The sequence below is a fragment of the Triturus cristatus genome, chromosome 7 (assembly GCF_964204655.1).
Source record: "Triturus cristatus chromosome 7, aTriCri1.1, whole genome shotgun sequence".
NCBI lineage: Eukaryota > Metazoa > Chordata > Amphibia > Caudata > Salamandridae > Triturus > Triturus cristatus.
In genome coordinates, this window is record NC_140590.1 from 1,286,628,962 (window position 1) to 1,286,648,883 (window position 19,922).

Here is a 19,922-nt window from a genome sequence, read left to right on the forward strand (position 1 = left end):
GTGGCCCTGACCTTAGTCCAAGGGTGTGATCATTCTGTCAAGCATTGGCATCCTTTAAGACTTTTCCCAAAGTATGTGTGCTGTACAGTGCAAGACATATGCAGAGTTTGAGAAATATGAGGACTTTTTAAAGTTGCTTCACTGTTACGCCTGCCTCAAGGAGACATAATTTTGTGTCTCAAATCCCTGTCTATAAATGTTGGTAGATAAGGATTTGTATCAAAACCCAGGGGTGGTTGCCAAAGTAAGGGGCATTCTCTTCTGGTATGAATTAGGGTCCATGGCACCCTTACTTTGCCACTGATTTTGGTAGCTTGAACACTGCACGCACTAGCATATTAAGTTATTATTGGTCTACAACACATGCAGCCTTAGCTGCAGTGCACAAAGCACCTTTATTGCCGCACATAGTGGAAAAAAATTAGAGAGAACATTGGTGTTAACCATCGCAAAATTACCTTAACCCAACTCTTGACTGCGCAGTCTATCGCGGGAAAATAACTCCGTGTTAACGTGGTATTCTCAACACGGCGGTACCATGCGATAGTCCCACGATAATGCGTCAAATGACCGTGTTAAAATTAACGCAACACCAAAAAAACGCGAAACACGAACGCGAAAATAGTAGCGATGAGGCCAATCGCAATACAAAAATCAGTGATAACCAGCGATAGGCCTGCAATTCCCACGTGTCATGTGGGAAAATGCACCATGAAAGCAGAGTAAAAAAATGGTGAAATGACAATGTACGAGCACAACTCCACATCCGTGACGTAGAACAAATGACCATTGTCACGCATCAAATAGGCATCTCCGCAATGTACATTGACATGCTGTCTGCATGTAAATTGCGTTAATGCGGAAACATTCATGGAACACACTGTGAAACCGCATCTCCCCTTCACATAGCAGTGTGACAAGCAACCCCTCCTGCACACAGATGTGTCATGTCCATGATCAATCAATTATGAAAGTGTGGACGAATGTAGGGGCAGTGACTCCCACTTACGTACATGTTGTCCATGTTGTGGAACTTAAGTCACAGGGGTGCATCATGGTGGTACATATCTGACCCCAAAAGGAGCCCTATTGTCACCTGCAGGTCACAAATGACAGCCAAAATGGAATGATTTGGGACACATATGAAATGCCGAAGTGTGGGATTACCTACTAATTGTGACACACAGAACTGGCAGTTCGAATACGGGACACCCTAAACAGCCTCTCTGCACAGGCGACACACCCACCATCCATGAACAAATCATAAAATTGTTAGCACTACATGATGCACTCACACTTGTCTGAGTGATGTGCCTGTACAACACCGGACCAGCGTACCTCAACGAACTTACCTTCTACACCCCGAACCACCAGCTTCGCTCTGCTGACCTCGCCCTCACCACCGTCCCCCGCATCCATCGAACGACCACCGGAGGCAGATCGTTGTCTAACCTCGCCGCAAAAACCTGGAACACCCTCCCCATCCGCCTATGACAGACCCAGGACCTGCTGGCCTTCAGGACACTCAACAAGACCTGGCTGTTCGAGCAGTAGCAGCACCCCCCTGCCCCCCCCCCCAGCACCTTGAGACCCTCACGGGTAAGTAGTGCGCTCTACAAATGGATTGATTGATTGTACAGATGATTGACATGCACTCAGGGAATGTTTTTTGGAATGCATTTATTTGCACATGCTGTGCCTGTGGTCATTTTGTACTGTCCCATGGTTGTTAAGGACTGTCACAATGTGACGTGCTCATGTGGAGAAATTGTCAAAGATGGTGTTCCTATGGGCTATTCCTGCTGCGGCTGCAGTGGGGTGTGGTCCACCTGCCTCATCTTCATCGTCACCGTTCAGTGCATCTGGCACTTGTATCCATGGGGCATTGTTGCGTACACATGTTGTGCAACACACAACATGCAACAATCATCTTGCACACGATGTCTGGGCTGTACAGGAGCCTTCCACCTGTGACGTCCAGGCACCTGAAACGTGACTTCAACACGCCAAATGTGCGTTCTATGATGCCCCTGGTGCGTTTGTAGGCCACATTGTACTGCCTCTGGGCCTGTGTGTTCGGGGCTCGGAGGGGTGTCATCGTCCAAGTGTAGAGTGGACGATGATCACCTGTGACAGTGCAGAGAGACATGAGTCAATAGTTGGTTCTGCATGATGTGTTGGCAGGCTCACTGGTTCATTGGTGTGTGATGTACGACTTTGTGATTCCTGTATGACATGTACTGCTTGTTGCAAATGAGCAGCATCAATGTGTATTACGTAGCCTCACTGCTGCTCCTCCCTCCTCCCTCCCCCTGAGCCTATTCACTAGTGTGTGCAGCGTTGTTGCATTACTTGCACCCCTACGGCACACCATTGTCATGCCTGTCTGCGCATGTCCACAAGCCTGACAACGACACAGTGATGTGCACTGAAGGTGGGTGGCCACGCGTGTGTGTAGGCCTACGGTAAGGACAGGGTGGCCACAGATTTAGAGTTCTTGCCTGGCTGATCTCGCCATGCGGTTGAGGGTAGACCTTTGGTTTATGCTGCAGTAATAGCGACACACAACAATTGGCATGTCGGATCCCTGACCCCGAGCGGCCTTGCTCTCCCTCATTTACCGCTCGGCCGAGCCCGCACTCCGGGGGCATACTACATAGCAACAATGTATATTGCGTGATGGGTGGCGCCCACACTACACCAGAGACACACGCATTAGTTACTTCCTTGGCAAGGCCTAAACTTAACCACGTCCAGAGCCACATGTTGAATGACCACAGCCGTACGCCGGTCCACTCTGCTTACACTCACAGGGGGGTCCGACACAGCAACATGTCCCAGGTCTACCTCACTGCCTGAGGTGACAAGGTTGCGCCCACTGTACACAGCACAATGTAATGTGGTATGGCCCGGGCCCTCATGCATACATAATGACCACACAGACACACTGAGATAATTTATGGAACTGGCTACAGGCACGTGCACCAGTCACTTTTTATTGCCAGGGTCACATGTCCAGCGACACCTGTGCTGGATGGGTGTTGGGTTGTGTAAGCCACCCCGCAGGGGCTGGTTGGTGCTGGCAACAGCTACAACAGTGATCAGACAATCAGAAGTTCAAAGTTCAAACAGCAAGGGTCCATGACTTGAGCTACACAGAGTCAGTGGCACCAGTGCAGTTGTAGGTAGTTTTCAATCACCTCCGTAATGGGGATCCTTTTGTCCTCCGGACTAAACCGCTTCTTCCTCTTACTCCTCTCCTTACATACTGTGATATGAACTCTGCCATGATGAAATCAAGACTCAGTTCCAAATGTGTGACCTACTCGACCACAGTGTAGGCCGGAGGCAGCGGTCAGCGCGGGTCAACCCCTGTTCAGCCAGCTCCAACTGGATCTCTAAAACAGGGCGTTGAAATGGCATGTGGAAAAGATTTCTGGTTGACGGAGGTGGAGGCACCAGAGCTGAGCAGGTGTGCAGCCTGCGACGATGCCGTGTCCTGCCTCGTGTGGACTGTATTGGATTGGTGTGAGGCCTGTTGGACCGCAGTCTAGGCCGAAGGCAGAAGTCAGCAAGGTCCACCAGACACGTGTGGTCAGAATGCTATGCACAGAGTTGGTGGCACCACATCGAAGGGAGTAGAGTGATATAAACTCAGCCATAAAATATGTACTTTGCCATTGTGTAATCAAGACTCAGTTTCAAATGTGTGACCTAATTTTCCGCTGTGGATGCCGGTGGAGTAAGTCAACAAGAAAGGAGTACTGCGGGCCTTGCTTGCCGAAGCCATGATGGTCTGGGGAGGCTGCCAAGGTCGCGGGCCTCAGTCTTGGAGCTTTCACCGACACATGGTGGGCCCTCTTGGAGACATGGCGGTGTCTGCAGGTGAGCAGTGAGGCCTGGATGTGCAGGGGCGGAGAAGACTGGTTCCGGAACCAGCCGCCCGGGCTGCGGCAGGTGCACAGGATCGCAGGCACCACCGCTCACGGCGTCCGCCTCGTGGCAGGGTGAGAGGCGCCACCCTGGCAGACACATTGGCCATTCCGCAAGAGAACCATGCCCAGGGCTACGTGCTTTGTATTCACACCCCTACGCTAGTCTGGCGTACGCCGGGCCAGCCCACTCTGCACATGCTTACAGGGGGGAAGTAACAAGCTACATTTCCGAGATCTTCCTTAATATCTCGGGTGACATGGTTGCGTCCACTGTCCACAACACTACCACCACCAGCAGTATATGTCGACATGGATAGGTCTGTGGTCTGCATACAGTCTGTCCAGCACATCCACGCCACACTTGGCATTGTGTACATTCTCATTCACGGGTCACTTTCCTCCTTCACACATGCCTGGTTCCCACCTCTCCCTACATTCTGCTATTGTGTGGCTGAGGTGCCATGCTATTGATGGCTCATGTACATGGCTAGTCCAGGTTACCGCAGTACGTTGTGCTGTTGTGTATGGTGGGTGGGCATGTTTGGCATGTTGTATGTGAGTTTGTAACGTGTGCATTCCCAGAGTTGTGAGTTGCATGATTGTGGAGTTGGTGTGTGGTGTGTTCATTTGGTACTTACCAACGAGCAGTGCATTTCCATAGGTGCCATCCTGGAAGTGCTGGTTGATGATGGACTGTCGGAAGATGTATGAATCATGCACACTGCCTGGGCAGTTAGCGACAACATTGGTGAAGAGTCCCAGGTGGTCCACTATTGCCTGCACATTAATGGAATACGTGTGCTTTCTGTTGCGGTAATTATGAGCAGTGTCGGCAGGGGGCAAAAGTAGGACATGTGTGCAGTCAATTGCGTCCAACACGTACGGGAAGCCAGCTATGGCGTAGAAGCCTTGCTTGGTCTCCAGCTGTTCCTGCACAGTGTGGGGGAAATATAGGTACTGGGGTACCAAGCTGATGATGGTATCCAGGATAGGTGTGAGGAACTTGGATAGGGCTGGCTGTGAGACTCGTCAGACTCTGGTGGTTGTTGGTTGGAAGGTACCAGAGGCCAAAAGGTGCAGCACAGCCAGCAGCTTTTTCTAAGGTGGGATGCTGGTTGTCCTCTGTGTTGGTACCGTCAGCCTGTGGGCAATGATGTTCAGGGTGCGGAGGATGGTTGTCCTTTTGAGTCTGTAGTGGGCAATGACATTCTCTGGTGTTAAGTCTGTGAGGCTAGTGCGTTTCCTGAAAGTCCGCTGTCTGTCTGCGCTGCCTCTGTGGTGGTCCGGGAAGGGCAGGGGTGGCGGGCCTGGCGGTGGTGGTGGGTGTTCTGGACCTGTTGGGGCTCCGAGCTGCATGATCAGTAGCTCCATGGCATCTGTTCTTCAGGTGTGGCTGGGGGCTGGGCTCTCTTTTCTGGTGCAGGTTGTCATCCAACTTTACACCAGGTCAGAGCAGGTGTTAATTTCCTGCTGCTAATGTGCCTTATCGCCTGTTTTGTGGTCTTTTCGCCGATCTGGCTGGTCGTTGAGAATGTTGCGGTGTGATGTCGCGGCTTTTTGCTGGGGAACGTCTACTCTGCATCTCATTAGTGATAGTTGCCGGGCTCATCTGCGGCGCTGTTTTTTGCAGCTGCTATCGCAGGTAAACTGGTGATATCGGCTGTTTGCACCAGCTTGTGAATGGGGCGATTAATTTATTGTGACTTTGGCGGAGATAAAGTGCCGATAACTCCTTGACAATATGCCCCTAAATGTATTAAACATGGTGAGAATTGAGAGAACAGACATGCATTACAATACAGATGTAGTGAAGTATCAAAATGCTCAGAGTTATCCTGGTCAGTGTCAGCATAAAGTAGCTGAAGAAAAGGGTCTGAGCATTTCTTCCCATAAACCTCAGGTTTCTAAATATAAACAAACCTTGAAAGCTTCATCAAAAAATGCTTCCTTGCAAATACACAGCAGATTATAGACCGGGTTGGATGTATGGTTCAAAAAGAGATTATAACAGGACGAGACAGTGGTAAAGGTGGCAGACTAGAATTTTGACTGGGTTATTACATTGGTAGACAGCAGTAGTTGCTGTGGCAACATGGGGTAGCAAGCATTGGTAATACCTATGTAATGAATAAAGAGCTATTTTCAATCATCGTCCGGCAGAAGGCAAGAGCTCCATGACAGATAACACAGGAGTCGAGAGGATATGGTGCAGCATCCAGAGCTTCTGACTCAAGAAGCTGGGGATCTAAGTATGAGTCTAGGGGGCGCCGCACAACATCCTGTGATTCTATGCAAATCAGAATCTCTCAGGTGATTAATTGTTAAATAAAAATGGTGCAAGAGTGAAAGGCAAAACTTTATGAAAATATAGTTCCACCAAAGCAGATGTTAACAGTATTTTAGCTGCATGAAATTGATGAGAGAAGCAGGCAAGGAACAAGCATTGGTAAATGCAGAAAAATATGCTACATCCAACAGAAATTGAGGCACTGTAAGTGGCGAACTCGGGAAACCAATAAGAAGCCAGGAAAGAGAGGAGGCGGAAAGTAAGTCCCTTTTAAGTTTATATTAAATACAATATCAGGCAAAACCTAATAATGGTAGGCTAGGTACTCGGAGAAATGGATCAATCAAGAATGGTGAATGATGCAAATCCAAAAAACAAATGGAGCAGCAAACATTTTTCCATGCAAAACACTGAGAGGTTAAGGATCAGAATGTCATATCTCCATCCTGAAGTGCAACAAGCTGCCGGCCATGTTCTTCTCATAGTCTTCATCGAATCTCTCATTCTGTGCTACAGTGAAGTGGTTCTTCCAGTCCCCTATAATCCCTGTGTAGAGCGATAGAAATAGCTGTTATTTTTACATTGGGAGGTTCATATGAAACAAAATGAGTCTCATTTTTCTGTCTTCATTGTTTATGCATGTTGTGGCAAAGAGCTGGAAACAAACTTTCTCTGGATTCCATTACTGTTTTCAAACATACAGTGGTGTCGAATTTTGGGTTATCTATGTGCCTTTCTCTCCTTCAACTTTAACCACTGAGCTCAGATGAGGGTCACAATCCTCTGGGAAGACATAGTATCATAATTGCAAGTGAAGCAGGGAACCTACTCTACACAGTTCAATATGAAATATGAATACATCCCTTGTTATCCAAACCAGAGGTCGAGGTTAGTGGGATCTGAGGGGCACGAAGTGCCCATTCTTTTTTTAATGAAAGAAAAACACTTCCCCTACTTTATATGAAAGGAAAACCGTCCTGGGACGGGTAATTCAAACACTTGAAATACTTCAGCTGAAGTGTAAGGCAAGGAGACTCCAGTGTAGTGAAACTGAGCGAGGGGCAGATGGCTAAACAAGCCTTCTGGCCAGGGTACCTGCTTGCTTGAAAGAAATATAAATATGCACAACTGGTTAATATTCAAATGTAAAGGGTGCTTGGAAGCCAATATTAGCTTTAATTGATAGAATCACTTTAATCTTTCTGATGACACAGATTTATTCTTTGAGTGGTATTACACCCAAGTTACCAGCTGAGCTTTGAAGTGTGGGCTTTGACAGTATAACAAAAAGAATCACACTAAAATAGTTACTAAAATCGATATTTTGGAAAAACTATCCTAAACTTTTTGGATTTTTTTTTTTTAGCAGCCCATTTTATACTGTGTGTAAGGCATGTTTAAAAGAATAATGTACATTTTCACTTGGCTTTCTTCATAGGCTAGGGCCTCGTAGCACTGAAAATATACAAATTACTATTCTCCACTGCACCAACCAGGATTTAATTCTGTTGCTCTCTGATTACACACAAACCTTTGCAGTGCATTAACTAATACAGGCTTCGTAATATATGATAGTTTCTCACTCATTGTCTTAACTTGTTTTTAGTTTTTGTTTAAGCTACATTTTATATATAGTTACATGAAGGTGAAGGACCCAAAAGAGTTATGTAATTTTTTTTGCGACGCCTTTAACCTTGCCCCTTGCTCACTGACCCCGTCCAAATGCACGCACCATCACAGTCCCATCTTTTTTTAATGCACTTTGACCACTGAGCCGAACTCTTTCTTTTAAAATCTGATGAAAGGAGGGGACTTATTCAAGCATATCCTGGAATGCTTGTTTTCAAATTTTAGGTCTACATATATATATACAGAAGTATTTGCTTTAAACATTTCTCCATGACCTGGCATACCAAAGGAAGCATTGCTGTGTGATATACCTCGAAGCATGAGCAGCAAGCAGTGAGTAAGCAAGAGGGGGACTTACTCTCTGCTCTGAATGAGGTCATGAGGTGGTCAGTAAGAGACACCTACCTTTTCTCATGAAAGTGGACGCCTGATGATCCACCCTACTTTTTGGAATGGTCATATAGTTGGTCATCAAGTTATTTTTCATTTCCTTGAATGTTGTGTGGAGATTGATCATTTCCAAAATCTCTTCTCCCAGTTCTTTGTCCAAGAACTTCATGATCTTCTGAATTTCACGCTTTGGGTCCTGAAATAAAGAGAGAAAGGTACAGAAACTAGATTAACATACACCAACAAGAGATGACAGAGATATATGAAGGTGAAATTGTAGAAGCAGGATTATTCACTGTGGTTTTGGTTCCTTTGGCTTCTCACCTCCTGCAACTCTTCATAGAACAGGTACAGGATGCGGTGGTCCTTTCTCTTCTCCCACCAACCCTTGACGTGTTCGTACCAGGAGCCGCATGCAACTGACAAAAGGAATATTCATGAGAAACACACATCAACCTTCAACACCCCTCCAAACCCACATGGGACATTGCCCAGCCTTGTTCCATGGCCAACTTTCTTTAGAAGACAAAGTCCTTGAACACATGCAGATAGATTCTTTTTCAGTCAAGAAGGATCATTTACCCACAACGGCTTGGGATTTAACTGCCTCTCCCCACTTAGAAATCTCTGCATCAGGCAGACTGGGATGGGATTCCTTCAGAAGTTTTTTGCTTAGCATGAAACTAGCTAATAGTCAGTGAAGGTCTGTGGTGAAAGATAATATAGTAAGTGATGTTTATGTTGTATGAGAGGTGAAGCTCCTGGGGTTCATATACAACCAGACAGGACCCTAGTTTGTGATTTAATGTGAAACAACCTGTTAGGTGGTTACACCCCAATGATCCACCAGACTGTATGAAATTATAGTAAAAAAGACTGCGCCGAATATTTATGGTTTGTTTCTTGAAATAAATGTACCGATATCTAAAGGCATTATGAGTTTTTCTTTTTTCTGTATTTATTTCAAGCCACATAACAAAAACAAAAGAGCAGCCGACAAGTGTTTCGCCCATATGGCTGGCACCCCAAGGGCTTTTTAAAGGCTTATTAGTATACAATGAATATATCATAATGGCAGTAATTCATACAAAACATATGTATAATAGTCATGATTGAATGGAGACATGATGGACGATGGAGATATCAATAATGCGATCACAATACTATAAAAAAATTAAATACATTATTTCTTTCTTTATTTATTTAGGAGTTTAGAGCACACAGCTACCCCCAACGGGGTAGTCCTGGCGCTATGGTAGACAGCAGAAGGTAGGTATCGAAAGGGGACTGAAGGTTGATAAACAATTAATGAGGCAAATATACCAAAATATTTATTGTTTTATAGAGATGCTGAATTTCTGAGTTCTCTATGAAATTATATGTGTAACAGAAAATTAAATAAGATTCAGGAAAATCCGCACACATAAAGTCGAATTCGTAGTACTACATAGATTTGTTATTGGGGTGCTATACGTCATCAGAAGTTAAATGCGAGCTCCGAAAGTATTGTAACAAGGAGGAAAATCGCCTAACAATATTAATTTGAAAGGCCTTCCTAGTAAGATCTTGGTCCTTGGAGTGCCCCAACACTGAGAAATAAATATGACCCTATTTGCCAAGTCAAATGAAAGAAAGAACACCCGTGCTCTGAAGGTAATTAAGGGAAAGTTTAAAATTCCATGCTAGTGCAAGGCCGAGTAAATGTGGAAGGATTCGAATAGCCACTGGTTTTTCTCATCAATTATCTTAATAATAGGTACAATCTGTTTTAAATTAAGAGAAGAAAGAAAAATGAGAAGCGAAATAAGTAATACATAGAACTGGTGATGGGGTATTATGCATGTCACATGAAATAAAACTAACTGTTTGTGATGCCGTAGTGGGGCAAGTGATCAATAGATTCGGAATATGATCTCCATATCGGATGAGATCGTCAAAGATAAGTGCACCAGTCACCCGTGATTCAGTAATGCGATGGTAGTATCGAACGTTTCTACGCAATATGTTAGGAGCTCGCATTTAACTTCTGATTACATGTAGCACCGCAATAACAATCCATGTAGTACTGAGAATTTGACTTTTTGTGTGTGAATTTTTCTGGATCTTTTTGCTACACGTGATAGGTGCTATCATTAAGAAATCAAAATTGAGCTGTATTTTATTACAAAGACAATTTATTTAATTTTCTGTTGCACAGATATTATCATCTATAAATCAGAAATGTAGCATATATATAAAACAATAAATATTTTGGTATGTTGTAACACATGATTAATACTGATCCTTTTTTGTTTTATCTTTTTGTCTCCTATTTACATAGGTTTTGTATGATTACTGCCATTATGATATGTTCATGGTATACTAATCAGCCTTGGAAAAGTCCTTGGTGTGCCAGCCATATGTGCAAAACACGTGGCGGCTGCTCTTTTGCTTTTTGGCTTTGAAATAAATACCGACAAAAGAAAAGCTCATGTGACCTTTAGATATCGGACATTTATTCCAGGAATCAAACTATATATATTTAGCACAACCTGACTTTTTTCCTATCGTAGTAAGTGATTGATTAGAGGAGTAGCTGGATTCTGAGAGTGGAGGCAGACTGTTACTTAATTCTGATGTAGTGTTTCCACATTTGTTGTCAGGGATGGCTGAGCAAAATACTCAACTCCTCTTTCCTCACAAATCCAGCTCCCCCCAGTGCAGTATGCTAGCTAGTTATTATGAATGGCCTAAAGTATTTATGTGTGGTATTATTGTAGAAAAGAACAACTAGAGAGTGAAGAAAAAAATTACTTGTCCTTTTCCCTAGGTAGTATACAAATAAACAAAGTGGACAAGTCCTTTAGTAGGTTTTAGGTCATAGTCCCTGACCTCAACCTTCAAAAAAGGAGCGCAAACAACAGTTAGTTGTTTCAGGAAACCCCTCACCCACCTACATAGTAGGTGGCATGCTTCATCATCGGGACCCAGCTGGATCACCGAGTGCAATCCAGCTGTGCTTCCACGCCTGAATTACAGCGGAGCAAACGGCGGGACCCGATCGTCAACGTAGGTCACAATGACTAATATCCCTAGACAAACGGTCAGAATTGGGTGTAGCATTGATTGATCGGATCCATGAGGCAATTTTCAAACAAAGTCAAAGTACTCCCTACAGAGGATCTGTAAGTAACAAGATCCCACCACACTCACAGCACACTTTAGGGTGTGTGCTGATATTTGCACCACAGTGGCCCGTTATTTTGGGCCACACACGTAATTGATCCTAACGAAAGCCTCTTGAACACACCTGAAGGCTGAAACTAGTAGACCTAAATCTTTAAGGGATACAGAGGTACATTTTAAAACCTCATGCTGATCCCGACGATGTCTTTACTTATGTCCTAGGACCCTTTCATTAAAACTTTTTACAAGGGTTATTCCTAGAGATATTTTTATCACATAATTGCACTTCACATAGCATTTCACACTTCTCACACAAACATCCAGCTCCGCTGTAATTCAGGTGTGGAAGCACGGCTGGATTGCACTCGGTGATCCAGCTGGGTCCCGATGATGAAGCACGCCACCTACTATGTAGGTGGGTGAGGGGTTTCCTAAAACAACTAACTGCGGTTTGTGCTCCTTTTTCGAAGGTTGAGGTCAGGAACTACGACCTAAAACCTACTAAAGAACTTGTCCACTTTGTTTATTTGGTATTATTGTAGCACATAAAGATTGTTAGCCCTAACAGTCTTGTCTGTCCCTTATGTGTTAAGCCACTTCTACTTACAATTTTCCTACCTGTTTGGGCGTATCATTAATAAAGTGTTAGCTACATTTCTGAAATGATACAACATAACTTCGGACTGCCCTGGGCCTTATTGGTATCTTTATTGCAATGCATCGGATAGACATTACTGAAGCCTGCCCTGGAGTATAGAAATGTTGTGGGATTTACAGGCACAAATCCGCGCTAGGACTGCAAAAAAAGCAGAACCTACAATCCACATTGTTGGGTTGGTAAATATAGCTTTCCTGGCACAGTCTCAAAGTTATTTCTCTGCTGCAGTTACCTTAAAGTCAATACGAATACCTTCTACAGTACCCCAGTGGCTGTTTGAAATGAGTTTTTTATTTTTTTATTTTAATATCGTTTTTTTATTGTTAACAACATATAACACATAAGCATCAGCGCATTGTCGTTGCAGGGTTGCAGCCCTCATTGGCTGTGTTAATGGTAGTACAGTTTCACAATAATATGAGCTTGGCTGCCCCCCTATCCACTGTCGCCGTAAGAGGAGAGGAGTGTGAGGAAAGGGGAAAGGATAGGAATTAAGGTAGAGAGAAAAAGAGGTAGCATACAGAGGTTTACTTTCTTCTCGTTAGTGTCTTGATCCTGTGGGGGTGTGATACAGAGCCAATTGTTTCATTTTGTTAGTACTGTTCATGGCGGTTCATATGGGTCTAGGAGCTCGTCCAAGGACGCCCACATTCCCCTGTAGGGTTGTCTTCATGGTGAGTTTCCAACTTCTAAGCGCCCCATAGTGGACGGTAGTTTGCAGGGCTTTCTACTGCGAGGAGAGAGGGAAGAGGAATCTTTGTTGCACATCATAATTCAGACATTCCAAATACAAGAGTGCTGTTGCTGGGCAGAACTGGGTTTTGGGTATGCACGAGGCTTGGGGATGTTTTCTACAGGTGCTCAAATTCCTCTGAGGTTCAGGCCCCAGTGGCAACTTTAATTATGCGGGAAGCTAGACAGACATCAACTCTCTTACACCCCATGTATGCAGCATACATACGAGGTAGCCAGTTATGGGAACTGAACAGATGATACAGTGAGGGCCACAACCCTTTTGTCCCAAAGGTACAAACAACAAGCATTTACAATGCAATAGGTTTCGCATTTGCAAGAGTTTAAGCTATTGGCATTGTAAATGACAATGCCTTTTTTTATCTGTTTTAAAAAACAACACATAAATAAAAGGCATTGTCATTTACAATGCCAATAGCTCACACTTTCGCAAATGCGAAACCTATTGCATTGTAAATGCAATAGGTCTCGCATTTTAGAAACTTTTACCTATTTGTATTGTAAACGACCATGCCTTTTATTATTGCAGGTTTTTAAACACGTAAATAAAAGGCACTGTCATTACAATGCCAATAGCTAAAAATCTCGCAATTGCGAGACCTATTGCATTACAAATGCTTGTTTTCTTTATTTTGAATGCTTATGGTTTGGTTTCACTTTTAGCAGTCTTGTCCTGACTGACGCTAGCGCCAAAACGCCTTTGGCTATTGGTTGCACTCTACAAATACTAATCAATCAAAACCCAGCACAATGTATGGCATCGAAGGACAGTGCTCCTACCTCACTGCATCATAGGGACAGGAGAACACTGTCCAACACTCTACCGATATCAGTACTTTGGTCTGTGTAGTACCCTACGACCATGAATGCACCTCACTGCACTGTTTACTGAGGAAACAAAGCCACCAGTCCACACTGCACAGTGGAGTATGTATCACATCCTCTGGACACTGCACAATATTGTAGATGGATTAATGCACTGCAGTGCACTGTATACTGAAGAAACAAAGCCACCAGCCTACACTGCACCCTGCAGAGACTAATGTACCACACTACAGTGGATCTTCAGGACGCTAACCCACCACACTGCACAATATTGTAGATGGATTAATGCACTGCACTGCACTATATACTGAAGAAACAAAGCCACCAGTCTACAATGCACCCTGAAAACAATTATGTACCACACTGCATTGTATCCTCTGGACGCTAACCCGCACACTGCACAATATTGTAGATGAATTAATGCATCTCACTGCACTGTATACTGAGGTAACAAAGCCACCAGTCCACACTGCACCGTGGAGAGATGATGTGCCACACTACAGTGCATCTTCGGGACGCTAACCCACCACACTGCACAATGTTGTAGATTGATTAATGCACTGTACTCTGAGGAAACAAAGCCACTGTCCACACTACACCCTGGTATGACTAATGTACCAAACTCCAGTGCATCCTTGGGATGCTAATCCACCACACTGCACACAATTTCAGATGGATTAATGCACCTCACTGCACTGTGTACTGAGGAAACAAAGCCACCAGCCCACACTGCACCCTGGAGAGACTATGGTACCACACTGCAGTGCATCCTCGGGACGCTAACCCCCACACTGCACAGTTTTGTAGATGGATAAATGCACCTCACTGGTGATGTAGATTGAAACTAAGCCACGAGTCCACACTGCACACTGGAGAGACTAATCTATCACACTGCTAACCCGCCACACTGCACAATATTGTAGATTGATTAATGCACCACCGTGCACTGCACTGTATACTGATGAACCAAAGCCACCAGTCCACACTGCACCTTGGAGACTAATTGAGAATTGTGGCTCTCTGATGATGTCATGTGCATATTTCTGATTAGGGCGAGGCTTGTAATCTTATCAACACGTTGTTGTCGTACCCACCCGCCTACTGTCCTCTCCGAGGCGTCTGAGCGAGCAGAACTCTGGAATGCTCTCTGCCCTGGTGCTCTGGTTAGCAAATGCTCTTTGTGGTGCTGGCTCGGGCATTCATCCTCAACCGCGACGGAGTCAGAATTCAATAGTGTTAACTACTTATGAGGACGGACGAACCTGTTGATTAAAGCAACAACTAATCTGTCCTAACTGGTGCCAGGGTCTGTTTACCTAAAGAGAAGAGAAGGTGTCGATTTTTACCAAAACGAATAACCGACATCTCGCCCTTTACTTGAACGTCGCATTAACCCGCATGACCCACTGGTGTTTCAGCGCCTCTCACTATCGCATAATGACCCTCCACCTCTCGTGTGCTAGTGGGCACTTTTCCATTGCCCGGTATCGTACACATTGATTTCCATGACATCCCTTACGCTTAATACCGCTTCCTCTTACCCCTGCCAGTTACACCCCCTGCTGTGGCACCCACAACACCCCCGCCAGCACAATCTCCTGCTACTTCGGCGCCCCTCACCATGTCTTGCCTCCTCTCCCTGCTGGGCGGACCACCTGACTCGTCGGACGCATAAAATAAGGCCCTGTAATCCTGCCCTGCTTGCAGAGAGCCGTTGCGAGAAAATAATTAAATAAATAAACAAGCGCAGCCGAAGCGGACAGCGCTGAAAATAAAAATAAAAGAGTGCTTACCGACTTATGAAGGAGACCGTGTAACAAATGCAAAAAGAACTATTGATGGACACAATGCAGAACAATGTCAAACATTCACCCCAGTACAGAGATCTGGGCCTAAATCAGACCATGTAACGCCACAAGTAAAAGATCCAGTCATGATGGGCCGTCCTAAAAGGAGACAGAGAGGTAACAAGGAGGTACTAAGAAGCCTCATTATCAGGGGGCGCCTAAGAAAGGAAAGACGCTGAAATGGTTGACCTGTGTTGTCCAGAACAGTGAGGAAATAGTCTCTGGAGGGATAGCAGCTGCTGGTGTGTGAGTGACCATGGAATGGAAGAAGAGTACCTGGTGGCATGTCTGTAGGCTTCAAGGAGGATGGACAGAGGGAGCTGTCCGGAGAAGATGTGGAGCCCATGAGTGGCACTGCATAGCTGGGGTCAGAGATCACTATGGCCAGAAGAGGGTTGTGAAGCTACAAGTCCAGAGAGTAGGCCTCCCATCACATCCATCAGTGGAGATTCCTGTCCTGGCAGTGACTGTGGTAAGACAAGGCCCCTTATTTGAAATAATGTAGGGGTCACTGCTGAGTGCAACAGGGGGTGGTCGAAGAAGAGCTGTCCTCAGTGCTCTGTTTTTCAAGGGTAGGGATAATGTGCCAAAGAGTGACTGCCTTGCCTTCGTGGTCTGGTTATCGAAAGGAGGGATGGAGGGATAATATGACAAAGAGGGGCTTCCCTCCAAGTTCTGGTTATCAAGGAGGGATGGAGGGAGTGTTGCTATCAAGCCACGGTGGCAGACGCAAGACTCTAGAGCTCCACGTCCACACCCTCGATTATCCTGATGAATAGCAATCCCGCCCGATTGAACAACGGATCACGGCAAGTGTTTGTCCTGCAAATGTGGGATGCAGAAACCTGTTGAAAATGCAAGCTAAAGAACGATGTGCGACAGCAGGGGAAAGTGAAAGGTCCCACTCGTGGCATGCCCACTGAGCCCTGAAGCCATGTTGCGCTAAACGTACCGATTCGGCAGAGGCACCATATGCTGCCAGAGGAAAGAAAACACAGGCACTGTAAGATCGGGCCTGGTAAAACCCAGAAGGGAGACCAAAACAGGTGGAGACCTGACAGGCCCAATAGATATCCAGAGGTAACGAGCACCACGGAGATGTGCACCAGCTCGGCAGAGGCAAGTATGCTTAAATCCCCCACCCCTGGGCCTGGGACGGCAGAATTGAGTGGCAGGTGTTAGGTATAGAGTGGGTGCAGTGATAACATAAGACATCAGTGTGAGGAGGTGGCCCAGAGTGTCTGGCGGTACAACTTGAGGCCAGGAGAGCTGGCCTGGTGTGGAGGTATCTGCTGAGTGTTGCCGAGGGAATCAACGCCCTTGACTGAAGGTGAGACTGAGCAAATCGCAGTGACAGCCGCATAGGGAGAAGCGCGAGACCCTGTTCGCTCCAGTGACCCGCAGCGGAGACAAAGGGCTGGGGCACAAGTGTCGTTTCGGGCCCAGGACCGCATGTGGTTACAAGCCAGAAGAGCAGGGATATGGAGTGCTAGTGACCAGGGGGCAGGATTGTTGCTGTGTGGGGGCAAAGTGCCCCAAATAGCCAGAGTGACCAGAGGGGAGCCAGGAACGCCACAAGCTGCTCCATAGGTGCATGCAGTTCCTCGGGCAATGGGACAGTGCCCCTGAAAGAGGCGAAGCCGAATCCGGGAGCCAGTACGGGCCTAGATCCCCACGCTAGAGGAAGAGAGACACCCAAGGTCCTCGTGACAGCTGCAGCAGGAGAACTCCCCCAGAAGCGCCTGGCACAACGCATTAGCTGAGCAAGGCAGAGCTCATTGAATCTTGTGCGCCAGCCCGGGGGCACAGGCGCCTAGTGGTAGTAATTTTGATTCGGACATCCACACACTCAAAGAGGTAGCACCCCCGAGTGGTGGAGGAAACCAGAGGCAATGACGACACCACAGCATGACATTCCAGCGGATCACTTGACTCGTCGGACACAGAAACCAAGGTCCTGTAATCCCACCCCGCTCGCAGAGGCCCATTGCGATAAAATAGTTAAATAAATAAACAAGTGAGGCCGAAGCAGACGGCGCTAAAAATAAAAATAAAAGAGTGCTTACTGACTTATTAAGGAGACCGTGTAACGTCACAAGAAAAAGCTCCGGTCCTGATGGGCGGTCCTAAAAGGAGACAGGGCGGTAACAGGGAGGGAGTAAGAAGCCTCATTATCAATGGGAAGCCAGCGTTTACCATGGACGATGACGCCAGCCAATGAAAAATATGGATGAGGCTTCCACACCACATCTAAAAAAATACCCTAATACAATATGCCTCGCAAAGCGAGCAGCGCATGCACTGCAATGCTAGGCGAGACCTAAAAAGGCCTCTATGCCTGCTACACCCAAAAAAAACACATTGCCCCCGCCAGTCCGTCACCCTACAGCTTGTTTTGATGGTATCCTACACTGTACAAGTACATTACTGTTAGAGCAATGAAAACATGTAATTCCTCCAATGGCATGAAAGAGTGAGGCCACTCAAGACAAACAGGGCGAGAAAATTGGAAATGAACATGATGGCATCTCCAGCTAGATAATAGAGAGACATTGCACCTCTCACTGTCCAAAGACCTATAGGTGGATTCGGCTATGAAAATTGTAATTGCTCAATTTGAATTTTTATCAGTGTGTTAGCCAACAACAGCCTCTATCAGGGGGGCAGAGCTTGCCTGGCTGCAAGATGGAGGCTACCTAAGGGTTCTCCGATAGCCACCACCACCCGGCAATATCATGGTGCCTAGCATCGACTGAGAGGCCTCATACTACTGAGGAACACCCCTGGAAAAGTGTGTGTCCATGAGGGACCCTAAAGACACCGAACTGCATTAACCTGGATACATTGCATCGCAGGCGCGGCCTAATATCCAGGGAGTTAGCGCAGCCTCGGCGCTGTGTGCGGAGCTGACCTGGAGCACCTGGAGACAGCGTTCATCTGGCGGACCCTGCGTTTTGCCCGACCAGGATTGATTCAGCTGTGAGGTGGTTTGTGGCGGGCAGGAGCGGAGAACGTGAACACAAGTGTCCGCCGCGACTCAAGAGAGACACCCGGTTAGGGAGTAACCACTGATAACTATACAGCCGGCAGCGGCAGTGCAGCATATACACCTGGCGCATTGCATGCCCGTCCCATCTGGATACACAACCGATCTGGTGCTCCCTGGGCCGTGAGCTTGCCTGACTGGCCTGTTCAGCCTTAGAGAGGCAAGGAGTGGTATTGCTGTGCCCCGGAGGCAGCTCCAGCTCAGTGGTGTGAGCAGGTGAACTCGATCTGCTGGTGAGTGCTGCAGAGCAGGTCATTGGTGAACTCTGCAAGGACTGTGCGGTGCTGCCAGCCCGCCCCGAGTGAGCTCGAGTGCCAGAGGGAGTAAAGAAGAGCGCAGACGGACTATTTGGACCCAGGCTCATAGCTCACACTGTGATCATAAGAGAATGGCCTCGGGAGAAGACCACTGGTATGAGGCAGAGCCGGACTGGGAACCAAAACCTACCCTGGCAAACAGCTGGCTGAGTTTTGTTAAGGGGCCGATTGGTTGGGGGCCCAAAACCGACCCCCAACCTGACGGGCCACTGGGGAAAATGTCCGGTGCCCGCTACGGCCAGTCTGGCCCTGGTATGGGGACACTCCTCTATACAAATCACTGTGGAAGAAGCCTGTAGGAAGGAAGGTGACCAGATGCTCGAGTAGGAGGTAACACGGCAGGTCACTAGCCACGGGTTACCGGGAGTGTGCGGAAGACTCGCTGGATCTGGCACCTGCTATCAATATGAAGTGCCTCTAAATTGGGACATTTCCCCGGCCCCTCTGTCCTCGGGTAATTCGAGGACGGCTAGACACACTACACGGATACCAACCACTGGGGACATAGCACAGCGAAGGACAAACACAATGGGCAACACAGATGGATCGCAAACCAAACTGCTGTTATGTTTCATATAGGTACCCCAATATAGGCTCAGGTAGCAACCTAACCTTTCACCTATATTTTCCCCTGCCATTACACTACATAACGGTTCTTGGGACTGACCTTTTACCTAGTTATGGTACTGCTTACAGCACATGGGGTTTTCTCTGAAAACTAGCCTAATTTATTATGCATGAGGATTCTTGGAAACTCAGCAGGACTACCATCTCCTGCATAATAACAATGTATATGAATCGTTCCTCCTGTCATCCTAAGTCCGACATGACACAGCAAGGTAGATCCCTTGAAGGTACCACTTTGGGTATATAAACACCATATTTTTGCAAGGCAAGGAGAGGAGAAAAAGTACTTCCATGCTGACACACCTATGCAAGACTCTAAGGTTCCTGCAGGCAGACACTCCAGCTCGCAGTGGTCTGACATCCCTCGCGGGGTGTCCATCTAGAGACCAAGATGGGGTCCCACAGTCTCTCACTTTAGGTAATGGGGTTGAATTTACCCTAGA

General features: G+C 46.5%; 1 protein-coding gene across 3 annotated transcripts in view; it reads right to left on the reverse strand.

Annotated features, from left to right (window-relative positions):
- Nucleotides 1-6,482: 6,482 nt before the first annotated feature.
- The window catches only part of LOC146811897 (sulfotransferase 1 family member D1-like), a 339,819-nt gene continuing 326,379 nt past the window's right edge, over nt 6,483-19,922 (reverse strand). For all 3 annotated transcript variants that reach the window (XM_085618860.1, XM_085618861.1, XM_085618862.1), the window contains 3 exons: nt 8,566-8,660; nt 8,257-8,437; nt 6,483-6,768 (listed from right to left, as the gene is read on the reverse strand). In XM_085618860.1, coding sequence (XP_085474986.1) covers nt 6,656-6,768; nt 8,257-8,437; nt 8,566-8,660 — 389 coding nt within the window. In that variant the 3' untranslated portion in view covers nt 6,483-6,655. The remainder of the gene's footprint in view (nt 6,769-8,256; nt 8,438-8,565; nt 8,661-19,922) is intronic.